Here is a 17272-nt window from a genome sequence, read left to right on the forward strand (position 1 = left end):
ATTGATATGTGATACTTTAAGCAAAAACAATATAGTTTATAATAACTGAGAAGCAAATGATATCACATTATCACCATAATTTGGGGGAGAAACAAGAAACTCATATAACATTACTAACACATTTGTTGTAAAAGTAAACATCTCAGAAGGATCCAGGAGATTATTTCATTTAACTAAGTCTAAGTCTCGGGGTTCGCAGCCTGATTTTTATCTACTAGGAAAGTTTCTAAGTGTGTGGGATCAACGAAACCACATTTTTTCCCTTGGTAGTTTATCAGGCACAAGCAAGGAAACTTTAAGAACATGGAAGCACCTAATGCTAACACACGACCTCTTAAAGATAAAAAATATCTTCTTCTTACTTGAGTGGCTCTTGCCACATCTGGAAATATTTGGACTCTATGTCCACAAAACAATACATCCTTGTGTCTGAAAAACCTCCTAAATAAATTCTCTTTATCTAACTCAACCAAACATGAAACAAAAAGGGTTGCACGACTATTAATCAAGTCCACAGATTCTTCAAGAAAAGTCGATACACCTGGAGAAGATACTGATTCTACTACATTTTGTTCTCCAGAGTTTCTAGGTGACTTTTTAAGCAAATAATAAATTTTTGATACCTTAGGGATTTCCTCTTCCTCATATAACAAGTTCTCTCTCAAATATTTCTTAAACATCTCCCATGGGGAGAGGAGCCTAGTAATAGGGAAATTAATAATCCTTAGGTTTTTTGCTCTAAGTAAGTTTTCAATATATTCAACTTCTTTTCGAATAGCTAAACTATCCCGAATAAAAGCATTTTCAGTATTTTGAATCATTTGAACTTTAGTTGTAATCGTCAACACTTCCTTCTCGCATTTATCAAGTTTCTTTCCCTGATCTTCAATTAAGGTACTATTTGTTCTTATTAAAGTTAATAAGGACTCATTCATCTTATTCACATTACTATCCAGTTTTAAAATCATGTTTCCAAGATCTGACATAGTGACATTATCAGGTAGTTTAACAGAACTGGTTAATATCATTTCTTTGGAATCAGCTAAAACTGATGTAATAGTATTTGCAGTCCAATGAACATTGACCTGTGAATTCAGGTCTAAGTCCCCTTGGACCGCTCCTACCAGACCTCTGGTTGCGATCACCCCAGATGGTTGCATTGGAGACTTTGGACCGTCGCCGGGACTCAGGGAGATCAAGGATGATTCTCCCAAGCTGTCCTCTCGAGGCGTTCCCATCAGTTTCACAACATGATGGTCCATTGGGCCTTTAAGTTGTTGATCCAAAGGAGAGGATGTGGAGATTTTGGCTTTTCTCTTTCTACCCATCAACATATATATAGGAAAAACAAAAGAAAAGTCTCTCCGGTCTCTTCTGGCCTCTTCCGGCCTAAGCCGGCCAAAGCCGCGCGCCCCTTCGGCGCGCGCGGCTTAGGCGACGCGCCGGCGGCTGCGGGGCGCCGCCCTTCCACAGTTTTTATAGTCAGTCGGGAGGCGTCTCTGCTGACGTCACTCTCCAGCGACTCAGCTCTCTCACCAAGATGTTAACTCTGGTAACCGGATCAGGTGGAAATTGGAAAGCGGTAGCCTCCTCCCTTCTCCTTCTCACGCTCCCCACGATATCGCCGCCCTTCCGCAGTTTTTATAGTCAGTCGGGAGGCGTCTCTGCTGACGTCACTCTCCAGCGACTCAGCTCTCTCACCAAGATGTTAACTCTGGTAACCGGATCAGGTGGAAATTGGAAAGCGGTAGCCTCCTCCCTTCTCCTTCTCACGCTCCCCCAACCCCCAGATACTTAAGCTTGCCAGAGGCCCACCGAAAGGGAAACTCCCCTCCCCACATAGCTTGAAGAGTCTCATGTAAGGGTAAGGCCTCCGACTTATCATAATTTATTTTGAGACCAGCTACTAATTGAAACTGATCAAATAAATGAATAATGGCTGGTACACTGGTATGCGGTTTCCCCACAAACAATAAAAGGTCATCGGCAAACATGGCCAACTTCAGGGGATGCCCATCCAGGCTTATACCACAAATGGCTTTTGCACGTCGTATGCAAATGGCCAAAGGCTCCAGCGCCATGACAAATAACACAGGAGATAGGGGGCACCCCTGCCGCACCCCCCTGGAGATCGGAAAAGCCTCAGTGGGCAGGCCATTAATTAAGATAGTGGCGCTAGGGTGTTGGTACAGTACCTGTAACCACTTTAGATAAGCCCCTGAGAACCCATATTTTTGCAACACCCAGAACATATACTCCCAGGAAAGCGAATCAAACGCTTTTTCCGCGTCCAAGCTCAGGATCAGTGCTTCAGCCTCAGCCTGGTAACTTAAAGCAGCCAATAAATGCCGTACATTTCTCACCCCCTGGCGACCCTGGATAAACCCAGTTTGGTCCTCATGAATGATACTCGGCAGGACATTAGACACCCTGGCAGCTAAAACAGAAGCCAATATTTTAACGTCCACATTTAGCAACGAGATTGGGCGGTAAGAGCCTACTACTTCCGCAGGGTCTCTCCCGGGCTTAGGGAGGACTACGATAACTGATTGGTTAGAAATGGGTGCCAGGGCACCCGTATGCAGGAAATCATTGTAATACGCTTGCGCAGGCTCCAGCACCCCAAAATTAAGAATTTTATAATATTCAGACCCCAGCCCATCAAGACCCGCCGCTTTACCCAGTTGAAGCTTTTTGATAACCGCATAGATTTCCTGGGTAGTTATCGGGCTATTCAACATCCCTAACTGGTCTAGAGTTAACTGCGGCCAGGGTAGGTCTGCAAACATCTGATCTGCAAGTCCCGTATCCATTGGCTTGGAGGCATAGAGGGCCGTATAATACTCTAAGAACCGGTTCGCTATACCGGTAGGAGTTGACTGGTGCACCCCATGCCTATCTTTTATGCCTACGATCGCGGCCCGCTGGCCGCGAGGTCTGACCAGATGGGACATGAGCCAACTAGCTCGATTGCCGTACTTATACAGTTGGAAGCGATAAAATCTTAGGGATTTAGAAGCCCTCTGGTGAAGCAGACTATTTAAAGCTTCCCGCGCCCGATCCAATTGGGCTTTAGTATCCTCAGCCAAATCCCCCATATGGGCACTTTGTGCCGCTTTAAGAACACCCGTTAGCCTTAAAATTTCGGTGTTGCAGCGTCTGTTTTTCTTGGCCACATAAGCGATAATAGCCCCTCGCATGACCACTTTCCCCGCCTCCCACACAGTCGACAGGGTAACCTCCGGGGTCGTGTTATTTACTACATAATCCTTCCAGCAAGCCTGCAGATACCCATGAAACTCCTTGTCTAAGTATAGATCGGGCCGCATGCGCCAAGAGTGCGGGGGTTGAGCCAGTACTCCCCAATGAAGAACCATGGTCACTGGGGCATGGTCGGAGAGCGAGATAGTTCCTATATTGGCTTCCTGAATTTTAGCGAAGCACTGATCAGATACCAGCAAATAATCTAACCTGGAATACACATTGTGCGGATGAGAAAAATGGGTAAAATCTCGCTCTTGCGGATGCAATATGCGCCAAATGTCCAACAAATGGAGCTCGTGACACAGTAAATTTACACCTTCCGTACCCTCCCCGCGGGAGGCGAGCTTGGGAGGTGCATGGTCAAGCTGGCGATTAGCCACTATATTAAGATCACCACCCACTACGAGACTGTAATCCGAAAAATCAGTCAACAGATTGATTAGTGAAACAAAAAACCCCCGGGAGTATACGTTAGGGGCATATACAGCACAGAACACAATACGTTGCTGAAACAAAGTGCCCGCCACTAGAACGTATCGGCCCTCCACATCCTGGCAGACACGCTCCAGCCGAAACGGCAAACTTTTGTGAATAAGAATGGCAACTCCCCTTTGGCGCCTATTATATGACGAATAGTAGGCCTGTCCCACCCAATCCCTCTTTAATTTTTCATGTTCCGCATCCTCTAAATGCGTCTCTTGTAAAAGCGCCACCTGTGTTTTCATACGTTTGAATAATGCAAATAATTTGGTCCACTTGATGGGGGAGTGGATACCGTCCACATTCATAGTGACAATTTTAACAGGCGCCATCACGTTGTATCAGTAACACAACCCTTAGGAAAAAAGGGGGGGGGGGGGCAGCCGAAGCCGCCCAATCCCCCGGCCTTGTGTATTGAGAACCCTCCTGGCCTCCCAGCCTAGGCCTGGAGGGGAAGTTGTAACCCATACTCGTGCTACCAACGGAACTTGTAAAGACCAAGGTCCCTGGGTCCCCCGTCTGTGACCACCCCAATCCCATAAAACACATACTCACATACATACAACACATCCACACCTTCAGCAGAAATCTTCCCCTTCGTTCCCCAGGGCTCAAGCTGCTGAGCGCCATAGGAACACCCCTAATCTCTCCCACTCCCATCTCCCGCCCCGCTCCCCACCTTCCACCGCCCCTAACCATATGTAGCTGAACCCCCACAAAACCTAGACCCCCCGCTTCCAAACATCAGATACGTGTAAGAGGTCCAACAGCTGAGAGAGCGCCAGGGTCCGCAGAATGAAGTTTGAGAGGCCGGCTCTGAAGCACTTAAGCAACTGGCCAGAAGTCCACAATGATAACCAACTCCATGGGCTGATAAGCCATCCTCAGCAACTGTCCCAAAGCCTCGAAGAGCAGGAGGCGCCGACCCTCCTCATTGATTCCGCACAAACTGGACCGTTTAACCTTAGATAACAGTAGTCCAACAGCAGGGTTCCAAAAAAGAGGGCAGAGGAGAAACTGTGGTCATGGTAAAAAAAAACAAAAAAACAAACAAGTAAAGGATCAGCAAAAATGTCATGTAGGCCTCAAGGGTTAGGCCCCTCACTCTCCAGCCGAAGGAGGAAGGCTCACCACGAATCCATCAGCCTCCTCAGAGTTGAAAAAAAGGGCATTATTGTCATGCTGGACCCGCAGCTTTGCCGGGTAGAGCAGGGCGAAGCGAATACCACGTTGATGTAGGGCCGTACAGGCCGGAGCCATCGCCTTCCGCTGTGCTGCCGTGGCGGCGGAGAAGTCATTAAATAGTAACAGCCTGTGTCCATTATAGTCCACTTCCCTCTTCTGGCGATAAGACCTTAAAAGGCGGGTCTTGTGATCCCAGTTGAGGATCCTGGCCATGACCGGCCTCGGGCGCCCCTGGCCGTCTCGCAGGGGCCCCACGCGGTGTACCCGCTCACATTGGAGCCGTTCCCCGGGAATGAGGAGGCCTACCTGTTGTGGGAGCCACTGCTCAACAATTTCTTTTAGGTCCCCTTCCTTCACCTCCTCCGGGAGACCTATAATTTTCAGATTATTCCGGCGTCCCCTGTCCTCTTGTTCCTCCATCTTAGCCAAGAGCTCTTGCTGTCTACTCTGCAGGCCCACCAGACGCTGCTCCGTCGTAGCCAGCCGGTCCCCCAGGTCTGAAATGATGCCCTCCGCGGTGTCTAGCCGCTTAGCATGGCCTTCCACTGCCGACTTGATGTCCTCCATCGCTGTCTGCAATTTATAGAGGCGCCCATCCAGCGCTTCAGTGACACGCTGCGATATCTTTTGCAAGGCCTCCTCTGTAACCGAGGCAAGTAGGGGCTCCCCCGATTTGGCTGCCGCGGCCATCTTAGCTGCACGAGGTCGATGCGGTCTGCGCTCAGGCTTGCCATGGGTGCCCGACCTGCGCATCACCCGCGGGTCTAACCGGTCTCAGCTGTGCAGCCGCGCTTCCAGCAGCCGAGCCAGTAGTCAGGGCGGCGAAACGGTGAGCTATTTGCAGTTATTTTTGCCGACACATGGGAGCGGAGCCTCGGAGCTTCTCCCTTTCACTTCCTGCTCCTGCTCGTCATCGCCGGAAGTCGCATCCTCCGACTTAATATCATGGCGATATTAAGTCGGAGGTCCCGAAAGTTTAAAAAAAAAATAAATTTTGAAATAGGCCCGCGGCTCGAAAAACGGATGCTCAATTTTGCCGGCATCCGGTTTCCTAATCCGTGGCTGTCAGCGGGCTCGAGAACAGACGCTGGCAAAATTGAGTGTCGGCTGTCAAACCCGCTGACAGCCGCTGCTCCTGTCCGAAAAGAGGCGCTAGGGACGCGCTAATGTCCCTAGCGCCTCTTTTTACCGCTGGGCCTAATTTAAATAAATTTATTTACTGTATCGCGCAGAGAGTGCCCTTTGCGCTCGCCCACTCTCCCGTGTTTTTTACTGTATCGGCCCGAATGTTAGGCTCTATTTTAGGAGTTAACACCCAAGATAACATTCCTTCTCCAGGACAGTGTTGTAATCTTCCTCATTTGTACTCCAGTACCTTGGGTAGATGAGCAATGGCTAACAAGGGAGAATATCATTGAAGTTTTGTATTTGGAGGAAAATATCTTTTAGAAACAGATGATTAGGTCAAATAAAGAACACAAAGGTTCTTCTAGTTTGCCCATTCTCCTTTCCTACATCAATACTGCAGATGACTTTTCTCTCTGGCTTTATCAAAGCTTCCCCAATGCTAAGTATACTCTCTGCTTGTTCCACACTTTATTCAATTTCAATACCTTTTTGCCCCCACCAACTCTACTGGGGGCAAATGTTATTCCATGAAGAACAGGTTCCTTGTAGCTCTCCAAAGTCTAGACATCCCCAGCCTCATTTCATAACCTCCCACCCCCTCAATGAAGTTCAAAGGCCATGCCAGGAACTTACTGTGGTTCTTTCACAATAAGGAATCATATCAACAGAGCTAAATAATACATTTTAAGGTTAATATAATATGATTTTGGCTCAGACTGGGTGCACTGTAAAGTGATAAGTTGACAGAACCCTTTGACATTCAGCCTATTTGCCATTTCTAACTAAAAGAAATTAGTGTATTCTTAGCATCATGCACTGGGTATTAATCAAAATATTCTTCCCCATTCTCTGCTCGCAGAAATACTATCTTCACTAAATAAGGTCTATTAGGTAAAAACAGCATAATTCCTGTGATAAGCACTTTTGCTGTGTTATGCCAAAAAAAAAAAAAACAAACCCCACAACAAAGCAAACATGTCCATTGTTGTACACATAACTTAGCTAACTATTTTTGCTTAGAGTTTCAAATGCAGCCAGCACTTTCCATGCATGATACTTGATTACTAAAATCAAACTGGGGCAGATTTGCGTGTTATGCAAATGCCAAAATAGCCAGAATGCTTTCTACATTCACACTGCTGTAATGTACGGCTCAGACAGATTCATTTCCAGAGTGCACGCTAAAAGGTTTGCAGCAAAGCATATGTTGTACCAGAGCCTAAAACATTTTGTCAGACTATGAAGAAAGCTTTTGGCAGTGAATATCGTGCTTAGATTGCCGATATAATTGTTTTCCATTTGCAAGAAAGATCTGTCTTCAGGCCAAGTAGATTTTTCCTCTTAAAACAAAACCATAGAAAATGAACCTTAAAACTCATTTGCAGCATATATTGGGAGATACTGTACAAAGTGTAGCAAAGCATTACACTGTGCTGGCACTGGCTCTACGGTTCAAGGGTTTTTGTTTATTATCTCCCAACATTGTTCCTTTGGGAAACTTTTAATGGGTTCAGCAGAATAGTCCAATGTTTGGCACTCACTGCTCCAGACGGAAATGCTAGCTTTTGGCTGTCCATGTAGAATTGTAAGTTATTATAAAGTGAAAATGGCTTGTGAAGCACAAGCTGTGCATCACCTATTCAAAATATTAACAGAATTTTCAGGTAGGGGAGAGGGATCACAGTTTGAGAAGTCATTTTTTCACTGTTCCACACAACTATCAATAACATTTGATAAGCAAATTGTGCCAAATAGGTCTTGTAAGAACTATAACAACCATGCCAATGCCACCCAAAAGGCCTAGTGAATGTATACTTGCAATAAAATAGGAATGACAATGTCATTATGGAGATGACCTTGAGAAATGGACATTCTTCTGAATGAGATCCTACAAGAAAAGTGAAAAACAGGAAATGTGTTACTCACCACATTGAATTCAAGATGGTTCTCAATCCACTCCTGTCCTTCCCTGAATTCCTCTAGAAGACCCATGATGTAAAGTGTATCCAATGCATCTACTATAGTTGCACCCATCTGAGCATTCCCTATTATTAAAGGAAAAAAGTATTAAATTTAACATAACATTTTCTGACAGACAAATGAAAAACAAAGAAAATGTCATGTAACAGAACATGGTTTTCATCCATTTCAATTTTCTCAATTATCTTCAACTACTAAATAAATCCAATATTGACTTTAGACAGACAGCAGCAGACATTTTTCCTTAGTTTTCTCTCTTTAGCAGTAGCAAAGAAAAATCTCTCATTACCAAGACACAAACAATGTACTTGATCAATTGTCAACAGCAGTGACAGCAATTAGTTCTGACTAGGTGCTAGAAATTTCTTGTATTTTTCTTGAATGTGAATTCAAACCTGTCACTTTGACATGATAGGTCTCCCTTTGATCCATGAAGAGAGTGTTTTCAGGAACTGCTAAATTATGATCTGCAAGCAGACCCATGTAAAGCCTTGTTTCCATCAGGCACCTAACAATGGTCATGGAACCCAATATTTTCAGTCATCTTACACAAGGCATATTATAACCTTCTTACTAGAATAGCAAATAAAAATTTAACAGAAGTAATTTTCTGTAGTTCTTAACACACACACATTCCCTATTTTAATTTAGAGATTTATAAGCCACAAAATATACAGCTCTAAGTGGTTTACAGAGCAAAACTACATAATTAAAAAAGAAACAGAACATTCTTTTTTTTTGGTCAAAATAATTATTATAAATAGAGGGAGATGTGGATAACAGAACGTCCAACAGGATTCAAATAAAATGCCAAACATTGTGCATGAAACAGTTAGTCAAAGAGAGTAATCAGTTGGGATACAAAGCAGAATATGAAAGATATGCAATTAACAATATTTATTATTTATTTATTTATGGTTTTTATATACCGGAGCTCCTGTATACAATACATATCGCTCCGGTTCACAGAGAACAGTAATAATTACTGCCGGGTGGCAGTTTACATGGAACAGTTTACAAGGAACAGTTTACAAGGAACAGTTTACAAGGAACAGTTTACAAGGAACAGTTAACATGGCCATTTACATGGAACAAATCAGAAATTAACAATAGCAAATCAGCAATTAACAATATGATATAATACACAGCCATGGCATATAAGCAAGTATCCCAAACCTCCCAGATGGAGCTGTCCAAAATTCCAAGAAGCGACCCTCTCCCGTTTTTCAATTTTACCCCAACCTCAAAGTGTCTGGGATCCTCTCCCAGAATGACACTCACACTGCACCCAACCACATACATCCCAACCCAGTAACCTAACCCTCTATCCCCATTCACTAACTCTGGAGTCTAAATGAACCTATTCCCCCCTCCCCATACCCCAAAACATGTTAGATCACCTTAAGAGGAGGAAGACATAAGTAATGAATAATGAACGGTGATTCCCTTAAGAAGAACCTTTAGGACTTCCTTGACCAATGAACCTTGTATCCATTGTTCAGCAAACCCTGATGAATATCTAAGGGCAATAGCTGGAATAAGGTCGCCCAGGTGGTACAATAGATCGTATCAGGTCTATCTTTCCCAAATGTGACATCTAACCTCTCTATTTGCATAATTAGAGCCATGCGCTGAAGCCAGGATATCGGAGAGGGCAAGGCTTCTTCTATCTATACAGACAGAATACTACGACATGCCAATAATAAAGCAAATTGGGCAAATCTATCACGTGGTGTACAGTTATTCACTGTCCCTTTTAATACCCTAGACAAAAGAAAGCAGCCATTTTTCAAAGCCTCTATACCAGTACAGTACCAGTAAGCACTGTACTCCAAAACGTATTCAGACTAGAACAAGTCAAAAAATGGTGGAGTAAGGATCCATTTTCCTTTCCACACTTAATACACAGTAGGGAGGAAGTCAGACCCATACGATATCTCCACACATCGTCAAAGTAAGCATGGTGCAACAAATTAAACTGTAGCTCCCTTACAGGCTGATACAGTAAAGTTCGCGGGGGAGCGCCCGCTCTCCCGGCACGCGCACAGGCCAGTGTCCTGTGCGCGAGATTCAGTAAACCAAAATATTTAAATTAGGGCCCACGGTAAAAAGAGGCGCTAGGGACACTAGCGCGACCCTAGCGCCTCTTTTTGGACAGGAGCGGCAGCTGTCAGCAGGTTTGACAGCCGACGCTCAATTTTGCCGGCATCTGTTCTCGAGCCCACTGACAGCCATTGGTTCGGAAACCGGACGCCAGCAAAACTGAGCGTCCGGTTTTCAACCCGCGAGCCGATTTTACATTTTTTTAAATTTTTTACTTTTTTTTTTTTTTTTTTAACTTTTGGGACCTCCGACTTAATATCGCCATGATATTAAGTCAGAGGGTGCACAGAAAAGCAGTAAAAACTGCTTTTCTGTGCTGGCAGAAATTAATGCCTACCTTTGGGTAGGTGCTAATTTCTTAAAGTAAAATGTGCGGCTTGGCTGCACATTTTACTTACTGTATCGCGTGCATTTGCATGTTGCGGGCGCTATTAGTCTGGGGGGGGGGGGGTTGGACGCGTTTTCAATGCGCTATTACCCCTTACTGAATAAGGGGTAAAGCTAGTGCGTCCAAACGCGGGTTAACAGTGTTGGAGCGCACTGTACTGTATTGGCCTGTTAGACTGAAGTCTGAATTACGACAATGCATTGCTTTGAAGCAATCGGACAGAAAACCCGCAGAAATTGATTCACCCAAGGCAGTGGATCAGTATACAGCAAGAGACTCAAGGAGTCTGGACGGCACCTGCTGCTTGCCCAATTTATGCCAACCAGCAATAGAATTTTTCTTGAGTGATATATCTTGAACAGCTTCAGCAAAAGAGACTTCTGAGGAAAAAGATTCGACATCCCATTTAAAGGAGCTCAAGCAGTGACGGACTTGAAAGTAAGCAACAAAACGTTGAGGTGAAATCTGTGTTTTGGGTCATTGAAGTAAACAAAACAATCACCGGAGATTTCTTCTCATATAAGTGGAGAATAAAATGGATTCCCAATTTAGCCCACCCAGAAAAAAATAGGGCCATATACCTGACCAGGAAGAAAACCTGGATTGCCTACTAACAGAAGTAATAGGGACTGGTAGCACCCCCAAACCCCACTTTTTCTACTGTCATCTCCAAGCCTGCAGAAATGGGTATATCAAAGTCCTAGGAAACATCAGTTATCGCCATTCCCCAGGCTGGGCCTGAATGAGAAACAAGGGGGACCAAGGAGCCAGCATACTAGTTAACAAGTCTGCTTCACAACACGAATATATCAGTTAACCACTCCCCTACAAATCGCAATTGACAGGCGGCATTATACAGTCGCAAGTTGGGGAGGTCCACTCCCCCCACTTCCTTAGAACATTCAAATTTAGCGTATTTTATTCGTTCCTTTTTACCCCTCCAAAGAAACAAGAAAGAGGAGTGCAACTTATTCAGATCCCTTGCCGTAAGCCAACATGGTAGCATTTGCAGCTTGTACAGTAATTTAGGAACAATCATCTTTAAAAGCGCACACCTTCCAAAAAGCGACAAAGGAAGGGACTGCCACACCAACAGTTGCAACTGTATATTTATAACAATCTCTTTAATATTTATCTCATACAAAGATTTCAAGTTCCTAGGGATCCACACTCCCAGATAATTTATCTTGTCAGCAGCCCAAGTAAGAGGGAAAGGACCCTCCTATGTTTCCTTCAAACAGGGGTTGAGCGGTAGAGCCTCAGACTTAGTAAAATTAATTTTTAAACCTGCAATTATATGAAACTGGGAAAAAATGTGAATAATAGATATGCTGCTACACAAAAATATATAATCTGCAAACATGGTCACCTATATATATGCTCTTGAAACCCAATTCTCACCTCAACTGTATTGCTGAAGGTTCAATCGCCAGGAAGAACATGGATGGCGAAAGGAGGCACCCCTGACACACCCCACATTGTAAAGGGAAGGACTCCAAAAGGATTCCATTTATTAAAATACATGCACTTGGGTTACTGTACATAACTTTTAACCACCCCAAAAGCTTACCAGAAAAGCAGTATTGAGTTAATACCCAAAACATAATCTCAGGAAAGCGAATCAAATGCCTTCTCTGTATCTAAGCTAAGGACCACACACTCCGCTGCAGAGGTGCAAGCCCAACACTGTAATCAACAGATGTACATTTTTCACTCCTTGTCTACCTTTCATGAATCCTGTTTGATTGGGATGAATTAACCGAGGGAGGACATCTTTAAATCTAGCAGCTAGAACTGTATCCAGGATTTTCATATCCACATTAATCAAAAACAACAGGATGGTAAGATCCTACCTCCAAGGGATCTTTTCATTTTTTAGGCAATACCACAATAACAGACCGATTCATGTCTGGGGTCAAGTAACCCGTGGAGGCTAAGTCATTACAGAAACGAGATAGGTCGTACTGGGAACAACAAAATTTTATAGCATTCAGTCCCCAGCCCGTCAGACCCTGCAGCCTTCCTCAATTTCAACCCTTGAATAACGGAGTAGATTCCTCCATCCTTAATAGGCGCATTGAGGGACTCTCCTCTAGCCGGCAATATCTTGGGCCAGGGAAAACCTTGAAAAAAGGAATCACAAGCCCCCACATTCCTAAGCTTCCCGCTATACAGTGCACTATAGTATTCCAGAAAACGTAACAATGTCACTTTGAGAAGATTTATGTGCTCCAGAACTGAATTTAATGCCAGTAATGCAAGATTTTTGACCACGAACCCTGACCAAATTGGCAAGTAGCTTGCTTGGCCTATTGCCAAATTTATACATTTGATATTGGAAAAATCGGAGCGCTTTAGAGGCCCTTTGATGCAATAAATATTTCAAAGCTTCTCGTGCTTGGTCCACCTTAAATTTAGTGGAATCTGACATATCGAGCCTATGTTGGGACTGGGCAGATTTTAAAATATTAGTTAAGCGCAAAATGTCAGCATTTCAAATTCTGTTCATTTTGCCACATAAGCAATGATGTGCCCCTGCATTACCACAATACCAGCCTCCCACAGCACAGAAGGCGAAACTGTGCCCGTAGAATTAAACTTTAAATAATCCCCCCAACACAGCTTCAAGTAATCATGAAAAGCTGCGTGTCAGTTCAGAGCTCATGCACCATGAAAAGGAGGGATGCTGCACCTTCCCTAGTTCAACATGTACAGAAACCAGGGCATGGTCAGAGAAAGATGGTGCCTATAGTGGCCTCGCTAGTTCTCAGGAAAAGTGTATCAGAGACCAAGAGATAGTCCAGTCTGAAGTAAGACTGATGTGGATGAGAATAAAAAGTAAAATCCTGTTCCTCAGGGTGTAAGACCCGCCAGACATCTAGCAGCCCCAATTTCTGACAAAGAAAGTTAAGACCCATCCCCTTATCTTTATTGTCTACACGTTTGGGAAGCTTGCAATCAACCCTCTTATCAGTCACAATATTGAAATCTCCCCCCACCACTAATCTATAGTTTGAGAGGTTAACAAGCAAGCCTACCAAATAGGTGAAAAAATTGTGAGAATATACGTTAAGCGAATATAAGTTTACAAAATGCAACTTTCTTCTGGTGAAGCACCCCCACAACAAAACTACCCTCTATCTTGCACCAAGTGTTCAACTTGGAATGGCAATTGCTTATGTTTGAGAATAGCAACTGCCCGTTTTCTAGAAGAGAAGGAGGAATATAAACATTGCCCCACCCATTACCTTTTCAACTTTGCATGCTCTGCATCTGACAAGTGTCTCTCCTGTAAGAGCACTACCTGGAAGTGCAAGCATTGAAATATAATTTCCTCCATTTTATTATTGGAGAATGGATCCCATCAACATTTAAGGAAGCAACTTTAACCTTCGCCATGAGAACTTATATCAAACATGGATCATGTAGGCCCATAGTGGACCCAGTAAACAAAATAAAACTATAGCCCCAAGGCCTCTCAGCCTAAGCCTCAGGACCTTTTGGAAACATATCCTTTTCAGTGTCTTCCCCCAATACAAGATATCCATGAAGACCTTTGCCTTCCCCCCATGCCTCATCATACACACATCACCACATACCAAATCACCAAATATAACAGCTCCTCCTTCCCGCTCCAAGAGGCACAAAATTCCCTCCCGCAGTAACTAAAAACCATCACCATCTGCACAAAAGGATCTCCCTTGGGGACCTACCCCTCCCCCCCACAAAAACCATGACCCAAAACCTCCATACACAGCAAAAAGATTAAATGATTTCTTTGCTTTGGTGTTTACTGAAGAGGATGTTGGGGAGGTACCCATATTGGAGAAGGTTTTCATGGGTAATGATTCAGATGGACTGAACCAAATCACGGTGAACCTAGAAGATGTGGTAGGCCTGACTGACAAACTGAAGAGCAGTAAATCACCAGGACTGGATGGTATACACCCCAGAGTTCTGAAGGAACTAAAAAATGAAATTTCAGACCTATTAGTAAAAATTTGTAACCTATCATTTTAACCTATAAAAAGTTTAACCCATCATTAGTAAAAATTTGTAACCTATATTGTTGGAATGTAAACCGGAGTGATAAGTAACTCTGTTACCTGAACCTCGGTATAAAAAAGTTATAAATAAATAACATTAAAATCATCCATTGCACCTGAAGACGGGAGGATAGCTAATGTTACCCCAATATTTAAAAAGGGCTCCAGGGGCAATCTGGGAAACTACAGACTGGTTAGCCTGACTTCAGTGCCAGGAAAAATAGTGGAAAGTATTCTAAACGTCAAAATCACAGAATGTATAGAAAGACATGTTTTAATGGAACAAAGTCAGCATGGCTTTACCCAAGGCAAGTCTTGCCTCACAAATCTGCTTCACTTTTTTGAAGGAGTTAAACAAGTGGATAAAGGTGAGCCGGTAGATGTAGTGTACTTGGATTTTCAGAAGGCGTTTGACAAAGTTCCTCATGAGAGGCTTCTAGGAAAAGTAAAAAGTCATGGGGATAGGTGGCGATGTCCTTTCGTGGATTACAAACTGGCTAAAAGATAGGAAACAGAGAGTAGGATTAAATGGACAATTTTCTCAGTGGAAGGGAGTGGAGTGCCTCAGGGATCTGTATTGGGACCCTTACTTTTCAATATATTTATAAATGATCTGGAAAGATATACGAGTGAGGTAATCAAATTTGCAGATGACACAAAATTCTTCAGAGTGGTTAAATCACAAGCAGATTGTGATAAATTGCAGGAAGACTTTGAGAGACTGGAAAATTGGGCATCGAAATGGCAGATGAAATTTAATGTGGATAACTGCAAGGTGATGCATATAGGGAAAAATAACCCATGCTAAGTTACACAATTGTTGTGTCCGTTATTGCTCAACGCCCTCACTTCGCCCTCTCTACCTCTGTAGCGACTCCCTCCGGGTCTGATGGACAGTTGCTGCCGCAGCGTCTCCATGCCGTCTCCCTCCGGTGTCCCCAGACCAGCTCGACACTGCGGATCTGCCATTTTGCCTGATGACGTAGGACGCGAGCGCTCCGATTGATGTACCAGCAAGGGCGCGAACATCGGGGGCATCCCCGAGTTGATGTCATCTGCTTCCAATATAAAAGGTCTCAACATTCGCTAACAGATCGAGTTAGCAAGGACAAGGTCAAGAATACGGACTCGCTACGGATTCATCCAGCTACTCTGCCTCCTCTGACTTACCAGGGGTACCCGCTTCTCGGGGGCCTCACTCTCTTTTCTTTATTTCAGATTGCAGATAAGAACCTGTACTCGCTCCTCGAGGGCCCATGCTCCTGGACACTCTGAAGATTCTCTACTGCCTAGAAGCTATCGCAGAGCTTTCCCAGGAACCAGGTACTCGCTCCTCGAGAGCCTAACCCTTTCCAGCTACTGAGCTTCTTTAAGACCTTGTGAGATTTGTCATCTAGTTCTGGCTATGAACACAGCATATCCTGTCTACTCACTATCTATAGTCTCTCTACAGCTCAGCAACCCTGGGATCGCTGTTCCAGTACCTGAGGGACTTCAGCCCTGCCAGGCATATCAGCTCACTACTGCCACCTCTGGTGGTTCTACTAACCTGTCTAATAAAAGAACTATCTGTGTCTCCGTACCCAAGCCTAGCTGGTGGTCCCTCTCAGGATATCCTCCTGGGGGCACAGTCATCTGCCAATGGCCCAAGGAGTCACCTATCTACATTCCTCTACAGCTGAGTGTCCTCTCCAAGCACTCCGCTGGCACAGATTGCTACTCATTCCCCATCAGGAGTCTTCACAGCAACAGATTCCTAACAGATTGCTAACTCCGCAGTCTAAACCCCAACAGATTGTTATCTACTCCCTCTACAGGAGCTGACCATATACGATTGCTAACTCCTCCTTCCACAGGAGCAGATCCATTACAGATTGCCAACTCCTCCTCCAACAGGAGTATCCAGCATTGGATTCATAACAACAATGTTAGGTTCCATATTAGGTTTTACCACCCAAGAAAGATCTAGGCGTCATAGTGGATGACACATTAAAATCGGTTCAGTGTGCTGCGACAGTCAAAAAAGCAAACAGAATGTTGGGAATTATTAGAAAGGGAATGGTGAATAAAATGAAAAATGTCATAATGCCTCTGTATCGCTCCATGGTGAGACTGTACCTTGAATACTGTGTACAATTCTGGTCGCCACATCTCAAAAAAGATATAGTTGCCATGGAGAAGGTACAGAGAAGGGCGACCAAAATGATAAGGGGAATGGAACAGCTCCCCTATGAGGAAAGACTAAAGAGGTTAGGACTTTTCAGCTTGGAGAAGAGACGGCTGAGGGGGGATGTGATAGAGGTGTTTAAAATCATGAGAGGTCTAGGACGGGTAAATGTGAATCAGTTATTTAGTCTTTCACATAATAGAAAGACTAGGGGGCACTCCTTGAAGTTAGCATGTGGCACATTTAAAATTAATTGGAGAAAGTTCTTTTTCACTCAAAGCACAATTAAACTCTGGAATTTGTTGCCAGAGGATGTGGTTAGTACAGTTAGTATAGCTGTGTTTAAAAAAGGATTGGATAAGCTTTTGGAGGAGAAGCCATTACCTGCTATTAATTAAGTTGACTTAGAAAATAGCCACTGCTACGGTATTACTAGAAACAGTAACATGGAATAGACTTAGTTTTTGGGTACTTGTCAGGTTCTTATGGCCCGGATTGGCCACTGTTGGAAACAGGATGCTGGGCTTGATG

At 44.1% G+C, this 17272-nt stretch overlaps 1 protein-coding gene across 2 annotated transcripts in view; it reads right to left on the reverse strand.

Moving 5' to 3' along the window:
• Positions 1–17272, reverse strand: part of MAN1A2 (mannosidase alpha class 1A member 2) — a 335006-nt gene that overhangs the window by 111856 nt on the left and 205878 nt on the right. For both annotated transcript variants that reach the window (XM_029578469.1, XM_029578468.1), the window contains one exon: positions 7984–8102. In XM_029578469.1, the coding sequence (XP_029434329.1) occupies positions 7984–8102 (119 nt within the window). The remainder of the gene's footprint in view (positions 1–7983; positions 8103–17272) is intronic.

Source organism: Rhinatrema bivittatum, chromosome 15 (assembly GCF_901001135.1).
Source record: "Rhinatrema bivittatum chromosome 15, aRhiBiv1.1, whole genome shotgun sequence".
Lineage (NCBI taxonomy): Eukaryota > Metazoa > Chordata > Amphibia > Gymnophiona > Rhinatrematidae > Rhinatrema > Rhinatrema bivittatum.